Here is a 12,320-nt window from a genome sequence, read left to right as displayed (position 1 = left end):
TGAATATATTTTAACCAAACATGGCTTTTGGAGGACAACAAGATTTTTTAAAGCGACTTCAACAGTTTTATGGAGATGTTGTGATGAATGTAGTACACGTCTATTTTGAAAGAGAAGTTTTAGACAAAACTACGTTTTTCTTGTTTCTTGACAAAAATAAACATGAATTATTTCATGAATTAATTCCCAGGATTTTATGCTGTGAATGTTTAAAGTCGAATTCGATAGCATCAGTTTCTAAGACAGGTTGTTTGGATGCATTTCAGTTTGATCTTTTATATGATCGTTCGGCATGTGGAGAAACTAACCACGAGATTAAAAAGGGACAAAAATTTCAACAATATTGTATTTGCAATATAAATCCTAATAGAGTAGAAGTAGCAGATCTTGACATTATACTGATTCGCGCAGTGATAAAAACATGTTGTAAGCGAACCCTTCCTGGTAACCCGTCGTGGCTGAAGGAAATTAAGGACGTCAGAAACTATATCGATCACATTGGAAACCCTTCAAGGATATCAAAATCGGATTTTGACGATAAATGGAGCATACTCGAAGCGAACACTATAGAATTAGCGGCGATGACTGGAAAATCTTTTCGGCACTTGATACAGATGCAGATTCAAAGTCTTAAAACATTTCATGATACCGCTAACGTTATACAAGAAGCGACTGAAAAGGCAAATGATAGTTTAAAAAAGGTAAAAAGTATTTTTGGCAGCAAAAATTCCCTAGATTCTTTCCAAAAGGGAGCTTAGTTTACTATTAATATACAATCCAAGTTCAGTAAAATGACATTTATTTAAGTTATCATTAATTGAGTGTGACATGTAAACACTATTAATAGTAGCGAATAAATGACAATAATATTAAAAAGCAAAGATTGGGGTTAATAAAATGCCACAAATCCCCAAAGCGGATTCCCATTCGAGGACTCCCGGTTCAGAACTAGGGAAGACAAATATGGCTTGTTCATAATTGTTCGGTATATAAAGCTTGGAATAATGCCATTTCTGATATAAAAAAAAATTCAGAACAACCATGTTGACCTCCACAGTTCATTTAGATGATGGAATATGTGAAAATAAAAAATAAAAACCATTGGCAATAATAATCATATAAAAATGTTTACTTAAAAACTCTAAAATATAAAAAGACAAACATAAAAAAAAAAACATTTCCAAAATCACAAATGTATTGGATATGCTGAATGGAAAAATAAATGTAGAGCAAACCATGTTGACCTCTTCTTGTTGGTCTAGAATGTCCGACTAATTTTTACTACCAAGAGGACAGAATGTTATTTACTTGCATACACAAATTATTAATTCTTATATATTGCTGAATGGAATTCGGCTTCTATCTACCCATGATTGTATCATAGTTAAGGGGACTCCTCTAGCAGATGCCGAAGTTGCAGCATATAAGTGTATATCAAACCTGATTTTCTTCCATTGTGACATCACCGGATGTGAAATTTTTATCATGATTTTTCAAAGTTCATATGCTTTCACTGTGATTTTGTTCCGCATTTAATTAAGTAAGTGTCTTTTCTTTTTTATATAAAGTATTTCATGCAATGTCAGATTCATGCTACTGACAGATAAACAAATAAAGGCAATAGTAGTAAACCGCTGTTCAAAAGTCATAAATTGTTGAAGAGAAAGCAAATCTGGGTTACAAATTAAAACCGAAAGAAATTTAGGAAAACAACGGAACCACAGAAACACATAACTGCAAAACAAAAAACCAACCCTAACGCCAAAAACCATAGAAACGGACTATTTGATAACAACTGCCATATTCCTGTCAGAAAAGTCGGAAAGCTTTCAGGACTATTTGACCGCTCAAGTTAAAAAAAAAATCAACAAACAACCAATAAAATAAAAACAATTTATGTCTTATTTTCGTTTGCTTTCATTAGTATCAAATATCTTGTTATCTAACGTGTTCATTGAATGCAACTGAAAAAAATGCTTATTCATGCTTTTTTTATAACTATTTCAGGATATTTTAGACGCATTAAGAAATCACCCAGGTGTTACTCAAGATGAAATTGGACAAATTAGTTATCAGTTGGGTATGTATATTAACTTATGCACATGAAAAATATATCTTTAAAGATTAATGTTAAAAACGATATATAAACGACTATTTGGTTTACAGATCCAAACCATATCAACACTCTGTTGAATCCTGAAACATTTACCAGTTCGTAAAAGTCAATTCAGCAAAAGATATTGTAATATGAAAAAAAAAAATACTCAAAACTACACGAGAAAACAATAAATGCTAAGGGGATACTAAAAATAGATAAATTGAAGGAAAAATAAGAAAAAAAAACAGTGTCTAAAAGAGAAAAGGAGAAAGACCATCAAAGATTCCCATTACTACACATGAGTAATTATATATACAAAAGAAACATTCTAGAGTAAATGTCTACTGCAAAGCAACAAATTTTGCAAGCGATTTATTATCGCGTCGTTCGCGAGGTGAAACATAGTTCATTTATCATTTGTCGCGCATATGTAAAATTGCACGTTCCCTTATAAAAATAGATGATAACAATAAGAAAATAACTAAAATATTTCGCGAAGAAGTCAGTTAGATAGAGCTTAACGCAAAATAGAGTATCAGTGAGTAAATAGGTTGGTTTACAGTATTCATTTCCATAAAATCATTAATTTATAATTGCCGGTTAATGTAATCAAAAACAATATCATGTCATATGAATTCTTTCACATTATCAAAATAGATACATATGAATAGTAATTCAATTCAAATATGCTTTTACAAATCCTCCTACATGTTCCATACAAGTAAAATGTTTTACTTCTAACCGAATGTATAACAATAGCTAATGGAACTACAGCGAACTACCTTATTAATGGCTGCGCAGTGGCCATCCTCCTCAAGAGTCATTTGCAACATGCTATCAGCGCCACGTAGAACAGTACTTCTTATTTATGGTTTCAGATGTTAATTTTCATCTTTTTTACTAAATATAACAAAATGTTTTATCATTCATTTATCTTTTGTTAACGTAGGTTGCAATGCTTGCAGGAATTAGAAATTAAGTACGGTTATCCGATTGTGTTACCTTTCTATTGCAAAAATTATCTTCCACTAGCAAAGTTACAGATCATTTTACTATGAATAGGCAATCTCATATGTCATCAGTGCAGCTCTTCAACAACTAACTTTATTAGCCATTTTTAACCCGAGCCTTACTGATGAGTCTTTTGTAGACTAATTGCGCGTCTGGCGTACAAAAGTTTTATGCCTGGTATCTTTGATGAGTTTATCTATACAGTAAGTTTCTTTTAAAGAGTTAGAAAAATAAGATTATATATAAAAATATATATTATAATTCTCCGTTTTTGTGAAAACGTAAAAACATTTGCTGTAAACTTAATAACAAAGACGATGGCGCTTACATGTACAGTGAAATTCTCAAACGCACAGATCGGATTATCATTAGTGAAATGTATAAAATTGATCAAGTCAGTTTTATCTTCGTCTTCATTTAGCTTTCTGTTATTTTTTATTGCGTGTTTTTGGAAATGCCATAAACGCAAAGGTAAATCTATTGTTTTTAATTTCATAGACCAGCTCCTTTTCAAGATTACAGACCTTGAAGTTAAAATTTCCACGAAGGGAACATCAGATGAAATTGAAAATGTACAAAAAGGTAAAACTTACTCGAAACAATAGTGAGTTAGATATATAGCAAAACCTTCAACAAAAACCCGTAAAAGGCTGAATATTGTACAGGACAATTTACATACACTGTTTTTACTGTTTAAACTAAATTCAATGCGCAGATCGTTGGTTTCTGATAAAAATCAAAACCAAATTATTTTAATAGAAAACTATAAATCATTAGAAATCACAACTCCCTAACTGCCCAAACAGAGCAGCAAAATCGTTGAAGGTCTACCCAGGCTTAGAGAATGCGAACCTCTATAGCTTGGGTTAAATTAGATTATTAAAGAAAGTGAAAATTTACTATTAGTAATTTAGTTATTTATCTTTTGTTGAAATTCCAAAGGAGTTTCCAAGTGATTTATCAATGCTTAACCGAGAGATGAAAGATATCAAATGGATATTCGAATGCTTTTAAAAAAAAATGGCAAAGCCATGGCAAAATAAGTAAAAGACAAAAATGCACGACAGCACACAAAACACAACACAGAAAACTAAAGACTGTGCAACCCCATCAAAAACTGTGGTGATCGCATATAATTGCATTATCAAGAAATTGATGTAATGTAAATTACTCACATACTATGTTTTTTATGCTTTATCGGCGGGGACAACAATATATTTGCCTCTCCGCCACTTAACCCTTTCGAAAAGATCAACTACGTCTTCTCTTTCGTCTTAGTCAATGTTTCGGCTCTTTGGATTACATATTTCGCAGAGTTGTTATTGACAAAAGTGAGGTCACCAGTTATAACGTTTCCAGACACATTATATATGACTAGGGAACTAGCACAGGTGCAATCGGGATGTTATTACTTGAAGAAGTCAATATTGAAATCCCACAACAGGTTTTGTAATATGAAATTTTAGTTGCAATGGGTTTGGTATAGGTATACAATAGGATAGGCAAAGAATGATCTTAAATGAAATAAGGGTGAATTTTCGAGTGAACTGATTAATGATTAGGATATTGTTCAACGATGACGTTACTGTTCTGTGACTTGTTTCAATAAGGCAAATCTTTTACATTTTTACCAATTTCCCTAAAACTGTTAGGCCTATGTAAATAAACTCATCATAGATTCCAGGACTAAATTTTATATATACGCCAGACACGCGTTTCGTCTACAAAAGACTCATCAGTGACGCTCGAATCCAAAAAAGTTGAAAAAAGCCAAATAAAGTACAACCAATTTTAACAAGAAAAACGCATGTATAGTTGCTATAAAATTACCTCAATTTCGTTTAACCACATTAAACATTACCAACAGATTCAAAAATGTATTTTGATTGGTCAATTTTCGTTTTTATACCATACGATCAACCAATTCAAACCTTTTCAAACAATAAAGGAATGACAACTTTCCATGAGTCCTTAATTTTGGAGCAGATTGAGTTGTAACATAGTGATACATAATGCAACACTAATTACCGAAGTTCTAATCTAATATATTTTTTTTAGTTTCGTCAATTTCTAATATAGAATTTATGCCTTTTTCTAATATAGAAAGACAATGAAACTTATAATAAAGAGCTTCGCTATAAGCGCACGATACGCCCCTTGTAAAAACTGTGAAAATACCCCTTTTTTAGTTTAAAAATTCATAACTGGAAAATGCTAAATCTGAAATTTATCAAAATTTAAAGGTAGTTTAAGTCGACAGATATAAACAATTCCCCAAAGTTCATTAAAATTTTGTGACAGTGTTTATGAGTAATTGTCCGAAAACTGGAAAATCCCCCATTTTTTAAGCATAAAAATTCAGAACACGGAAACGTAAAATCTGAAATTTATAAAAATCGAAAGGGAGCATACGTCTATATATATAAGCAATTCACCAAAGTTTCATAAAAGTTGATGGAAGCATTTTTGAGTTATTGTCCGAAAACTTGAAAATCCCCCTTTTTCTAAGGATAAAACGTCATGACATGGAAATGAAAAATCTTAAATTAATAAAAATCGAAAGAGAACTTACGTCAATAGATATAAACAATTCATCAAAGTTTCATATAAGTTGGTGGAAGCGTTTTTTAGAAATTGTCCGAAGTATGGACGACGGAAGGATAGACGGACGGACGGATTGACGGACGGACGGATGGACGGACGGACGGATGGACGGACGGATGGACGGACGGACGGACGTTTTACCATAATATGTCCCGTCTTAGACGGGCGTATAAAAAGAATGCTTGTCCAACATGTAAATCTACAACGAGAATGCTTAGACGTATCGAGTAATTTCAAAATGACTTGGTGCCTGGAATAAGTGGACGGCACTCATTTTTTAACATTAAAGTCGGGATTTGGAGATTGGACCCTTAATTGTTGATTAAAGAATAAAACATCACTTTTGTTTTGCTTATTTGCTTTGTCTATTGAATGCCTGTTTGCCATTTTGTTTTTCTTTGTTGACATAGTTGGTTGTTTTATAGTGATTCAGATTAAAACACATTGTTGTTTGCTGTACCCCAATTATAGACATTTATATATATATATGTCTGTTTGTTCTGCTCACATGTTGTTGTCAATAAAATGAAATTGTATGCGACTGTCATTCAAGTCAAAGGTTTATATACTAGTAGCTTTAAAACCAGGTATATTCCCCCCAAATGTCTGAAGTAAGTCAGGAATATGACAGATGATTTCATTTCGTGTGATGTGTTTGAACTTTTAATTTGCTGAAGGTCTTTCCGTTTTGAATTTTCCTAGGCGTACGGTAGTTTAGATTTTTTCTTTCTTTTTGATACGTGTAGAGAGGGGTGATATCAGCTTAGCTCCATCTCTTGTGTTGTAGAGTACTGTATCTTATTTGCAGTACATACTACTTCAAACGAAAATTGCACCTTCCATTTATCTATCATCTCGTGTCACATTTTAATTCAAAATTTGTAAGAATTTTAACAGTTGTTCTGAATGATAGTTATCAAAAGTACCAGGATTATAATTTTATACGCCAGACGCGCGTTTCGTCTACATAAGACTCATCAGTGACGCTCATATCAAAATAGTTAAAAAAGCCAAATAAATACAAAGTTGAAGAGCATTGAGGACCCAAAATTCCAAAAAGTTGTGCCAAATACGGCTAAGGTAATCTACTCCTGGGGTAAGAAAATCCTTAGTTTTTCGAAAAATTCAAAGTTTTTTAAACAGAAAATTTAAAAAAATGACCATATAATTGATATTCATGTCAACACCGAAGTGCTGACTACTGGGCTGGTGATACCCTCGGGGACGAAACGTCCACCAGCAGTGGCATCGACCCAGTGGTGTAAATAGTTATCAAAAGTACCAGGATTATAATTTTATACGCCAGACGCGCGTTTCGTCTACATAAGACTCATCAGTGACGCTCATATCAAAATAGTTAAAAAAGCCAAATAAATACAAAGTTGAAGAGCATTGAGGACCCAAAATTCCAAAAAGTTGTGCCAAATACGGCTAAGGTAATCTACTCCTGGGGTAAGAACATCCTTAGTTTTTCGAAAAATTCAAAGTTTTTTAAACAGAAAATTTATAAAAATGACCATATAATTGATATTCATGTCAACACCGAAGTGCTGACTACTGGGCTGGTGATACCCTCGGGGACGTGTTTTAGTTTTTTTACTTCTTATCTTTTTTATGTTACCTCGTTAAATAACATCTTCGCTAGCCAAGGGTTACGATCCACTCCCGCTCTCTTCTTGAAGAGAGCGAGAGTGGATCGTAACCCTTGGCTAGCGAAGATGGTTAAATGATTGAATATTTCCAATATAATAATTTGCAGTTTTATTATTTCTTTTGTTTGGAACAAATATCTGTATTTTGAATCAATCTTTAAAAAACTGTACAAAATATCGATTTCTAATTTACAAGTTTTATGTGAAATACATTGTAGTTTACAGCGCATTGTACAAAGTTTACTGTGGTTGCAGTTGTAAATTTTCATCTAAATCAGTCAGACCTAAAAACAAAAATCCAACATAACTATCATAAACAAGAATTATCTTTAAAAAGATATCCGACGTATTTAAATTTGAGTATATGTTTAAAACTATCATTTCGATAACCTTCAGAAGCACAAAGATACCATTTAAATAACGTTTTCTCTGTTTGTGTTCAGTATTCTCGGTCCTCGTATCTTTCTGTTTACATTCACAAAAACCCCGCGGAAATATCACATGCGTAGGTGCGTTCTAAAAGTCATGTACGTTCGTACAACAAAGTTTACATTAAAAATTATATAATTGTCCCGAATAAACAGCTGTCACGGATGCAAAGAGCTATTGGAGAAACAATTATTTTAATAAAAATATAAATCTTTGTAAGATCTAGTTCAAATATTTATAGTTTTTCACTTGCTTTCCATCACGATATAATTAACGAGACGTTTTTTCAAACACAACCAAATCACCTACCATGACAGCATTTTGTCCAATCACAGAAAGGATTTTCGAGCATGCGTATTCTGTTGCCATAGTTAAGCGTCCTTAAGTTCAAAGGGCACAAACCGAAACTATACCGACTACGTCGAAAAAATACTTACATATCATCTTTGTTTTGTTTTAGAAGATCCTACAAAGTGTTTTGTTCGATGGACACTGTTAACTCCAAGTAGCTGGTGTGTAGAAGATATCAAACGGAAGCTTAAATCCGTAACAGAATTGACAAACTTTACAATTGAATTTGTGTATACTGGATCGCTCATAATAGACACGTCAGTTTCCTTGGATATGATCACAGTTCCGGACAGATTTAGTATAGCTCTCCTAGAATTTCTACATAGTTTTGCAAAGTCTTGTGAGATTGATACCACCATTGCTGTTAGTGTTGATGTAAAAGTTATTGTATCTTTTTTACCATATAAGGGTAAGTCAATTTCATAAAAGAAAATATTCATTTGATTAAACATATCTTGCTTACATGCGACAATTCAAACAAACAAGAACTGAAAATAAATCACCTGTATGAACACTCTTGCAACACGTATCTTAAAAGACCAAAACTATTCGAGACATGAGTATTACCTCCAGGAAAGATATCTTGCTGTCAATTAAGACCATTTCAAAACTCAGAATATCGGTTTTTGTGTCCAAATAACATTTGAATTGATTCATACAGATGGTACTGTTCATTTGAATCTTTATTTTTTCTTTCTTCCTTTATTCCTCTGGATACCACAATTGTAAATCTGCCAATAGCTCCAGAACACTTTATAGATAAAAGACTTTTCCAATAAACAATGAAATCGAGACTCGTCGAACACTAATTGTTATCCATTCGTTTGATGTGTTTCAGCTTTTGATTTTCCCATTTTATTAGTGACTTTCCGTTTAGAATTTTCCTCGGAGTTCAGTATTTTTGTGATTTTACTTATTGTACATATTTTCCTTACGATAAAGATGGCAAAATTTTAAAAATGTCAGTTTTCGATATCAGTTTTGATCAATACCGATCGGATTGACTAACAACAAACACATAACTGTAATAAAACTAATGGCATTTTGACAATTAAATTTCCTCAGTAATGCTCGAGAACTTAATTTTTGAAAATACAAAAACCAAATACAATTAGCAGATAAAACAAAAAATGCTAAATTAAAGTCTGAAAAGAGTATAATTCAAAGCTATGCTTGTTACTTGTAATAGTTGTTATTTTATATAGAAAACTTGACAAATAAAGGTATTTTCGCTTTTGCAGTGAATAAATATCTACAGACTAGAGACGAATTGTAAGAAAGATTGAGAACAATCTTTACACTTTAAGTATCGAACAATTAATTTTCAAAGACTTCCTTGCATTTTTCAATAGGAAAAGAAATTACAGAAGAATTCACGTTTGGATCCTGTCGAACATGTCGTAATAGAAACCTGACTGCTGGAGCAGAAAAGTGGTGTAAAGACTGTCAGGAACTTTATTGCAACACTTGCTATATGTACAATACGGCTATCACATCCTTGGCTAATCACACAATACTTTCGTTAAAGGATAGTATGGAATATTTTCCACCAAACATTTCACAAAACATTACATGCAATGAACATGATCGGGAATTTAATTTCTATTGCAAAACACATCGTTTCATTCTTTGTATTAATTATTGTTACAATGATAATTTCTAACGCTTGAAATAGTAGTTTAAATAGTTGTTATTTTAAATAGACAACAAATAATCTGCGTTGATTGCGTCAGGGTGGTTCACACAAATTGTGCTGACATTGTTCCTCTAAGTGTTGCTACTTTAAATACAACATCGTCATCCATATTTGAAAATTTGGTATCGCATGCACAAGAACTCATTGCTAATACGGAACAAGTTTTGTCAGATTTAGCAAATATGTCATTAGCTATTGAGCAACAAAACACTAAAATTAAATCTGCTATTGCAGATAAGAATAAAGGGATTTCTTTTGGAAATGAAATAATTAATACCACCTTAAACGAATTAAAATTAAAGCACGAAGTATGTCAAACTGAAATAGAAAAGACCGTTAAAAAAACCATGACAATAAAACAGAACATTTCTAAAATTGATATTCAGTTATATCAAATCAAAGAATATTGTTCTGAACGTCAGGCGTTTTTCTTCTTACACAATATTGTCAAAAGTATAACGAAGGCAGATAAAACATTTAGAACATCTTTAAGTGACATGAAAACGTTAAGTTTGTACTATAAATCAGGAGAAACATTTAACTTTCTAGGCTATGAGGTAGAAAAGCCCAAAATTGTCTTAAATTCTGAACCTTAAATTTTTAATTCTGCAAAACAAAGTGCAAAAACTAAACAGGCTCAAGTACCAATTTCTGAAATCAGCATAGATAAAATCAGACTGTCAAAAGCAATCACATTTCATTCATCTAAAATATAAAGTCATACAATATTTCAAGGTAGTATGTCTTAGTGACAAAGTAATAATTGTTAACAACACAGCAACGGGACTTCTAATATACAATATCATGGGTTCCTTGGAGCGAGAAATTGAATATTTACACGGAGATATACAAGGATTAAAAGAACTCCAAAATAGAAATTCGTGGTTTAAAGTTAAAGATATAACGGTTATCAGTAAAGACTGCATCGCTGTGATGAGAAAGAATGATATATTAAGTGTAAACGTAGAAAAAGGATATATTAAGTGTATTACCAATAGTCGCAATATGTATTTTTGTCGTAGATTGTGTTATTGTAAGGACTTTCTTTACCTTACCGATCGTAATGGTAAAATTACTGTGATGGACTTGGCTGGAAATATTGTCAAAACCATTAATTGTGAAATGAGTTTTCACGATAGCATATCATATGTTGTTCAGAATAATAAGATATTCATTTTATCAAAAGTTCTTAGATGTTTAGATCTTAATGGCCAACTGCTTTGGCAAGCACAAATCGACGAACATTATGTTAAGACTCATACACAAATGTCCGTTGATAATTTTGATAATTGTTATATACCAAGTGCTGTAAGTAATAATATAAAAGTTATATCAAACAATGGCAAGCAAAGCAATTTATTACTTTCAGTGACAGATGGCATCAGATATCCAAAAGCGGTATATTTTGATACGACGAACAACCGTCTAATTGTAATGACTTTATATGGTATGTGTACAGTGTTCGATGTTAATTTTAGAGATTAATTTTATATACATGTATAACTTGCGAAATGAAAATAAATAAAGCATATTGTTATAGTTTAAGTGTTCTTTCACAACCTCAATTTATTGTGTGACCAAAATACATTCCCTATCAAAGTGATCGTTTATATTTCTCCTATACTTAAATCACTTACATGATTAGAATCCGAAAGTTCTAAATAAAATAACTAATGGAAGAGGTTATGTTGATATTTGAAAAAAATCAGAACTTTTTATTTTCTTCTTAAATATCAAAATGATAGTCAGCGCTTCGTATTGCTGCTGTATATATTGTTGATTATTTTATATGTTTTCCTAGTACAGTTTTGCATCGAAGGGCGTCTGAAAGCAAACCAAGTACTGTGTATATATAAAGCAATTTATAGAGTAACTTCTTATTATATAAAAAGTAAAATAACGAAAAAACTGAACTCCAAGAAATATTCAAAACGGAGTCAATGATCAAATGGCAAAACAAAAGCTAAAACACAGTACATAAAATAGAAAACAACTGTCATATTCCTGACTTAGGACAGTCATTTCCTTATGTGTAGAATATAGTGGATTAAACCTGGTTTTGTATCTAGTTAAACTTCTCTCTTGTATGACTGTAACGAGGAGTTCCATTATATTAACATTTCTTTTGCATTTAGCAGTTTTATCAATTGTTCTATACAAAATATGAAACCTTCTAATTGTTTAGATAAACTACCATGTTCATGTCATTTCATTATCGCTTCGAATGTTCGGATACATTTGTATCGGGATTATAAGGGATAAACCTTTTTTTCGTAACCAAAATAAACAGACATAATAGGGAAAATGTAAAAGTTGGGGTACAGCAGCCAAAATTTAAAAAACAATATCTATATATCTTTATTTACATTAACATTACAAGGACTCCATGAGTGTACTTATATTTGTTTACATGGTAAATTCTGGTCACTTCATCGGATCCAAGAAGAGAAAGCCTAAAGATTGCACAATACCGTCAGAA

At 31.9% G+C, this 12,320-nt stretch overlaps 1 protein-coding gene across 3 annotated transcripts; it reads left to right on the top strand.

The window, feature by feature from the left end:
* LOC134686047 (uncharacterized) lies at positions 1-10,782 on the top strand. 3 transcript variants are annotated; one of them, XM_063545744.1, is made up of 5 exons: positions 1-701; positions 2,008-2,080; positions 3,608-3,691; positions 8,258-8,554; positions 9,498-10,782. In XM_063545744.1, exons 1-5 carry the CDS (start codon positions 21-23, stop codon positions 9,806-9,808), a joined length of 1,446 nt encoding a protein of 481 aa, XP_063401814.1. In that variant the 5' UTR covers positions 1-20; the 3' UTR covers positions 9,809-10,782. The 3 variants fall into 3 exon arrangements, with proteins under 3 accessions (XP_063401814.1, XP_063401812.1, XP_063401815.1); XM_063545742.1 differs by having other exon boundaries at positions 8,255-8,554; XM_063545745.1 differs by lacking the exon at positions 3,608-3,691 and having other exon boundaries at positions 8,255-8,554.
* The last annotated feature ends 1,538 nt before the right edge of the window (positions 10,783-12,320 follow it).

Source organism: Mytilus trossulus, chromosome 10 (assembly GCF_036588685.1).
Source record: "Mytilus trossulus isolate FHL-02 chromosome 10, PNRI_Mtr1.1.1.hap1, whole genome shotgun sequence".
In the NCBI taxonomy this organism is placed as follows: domain Eukaryota; kingdom Metazoa; phylum Mollusca; class Bivalvia; order Mytilida; family Mytilidae; genus Mytilus; species Mytilus trossulus.
The sequence above is the reverse complement of the archived record's forward strand: the minus strand, read 5'-3'. Positions and strand labels throughout refer to the sequence as shown.

Bases quoted from the DNA above. Each gene is read 5' to 3' on its own strand.
- LOC134686047 (XM_063545742.1), top strand. From the start codon at position 21: ATGGCTTTTGGAGGACAACAAGATTTTTTAAAGCGACTTCAACAGTTT. The intron at 702-2,007 runs GTAAAAAGTATT...TAACTATTTCAG, and splicing joins CAAATGATAGTTTAAAAAAG to GATATTTTAGACGCATTAAG. The intron at 2,081-3,607 runs GTATGTATATTA...TTAATTTCATAG, and splicing joins ACAAATTAGTTATCAGTTGG to ACCAGCTCCTTTTCAAGATT.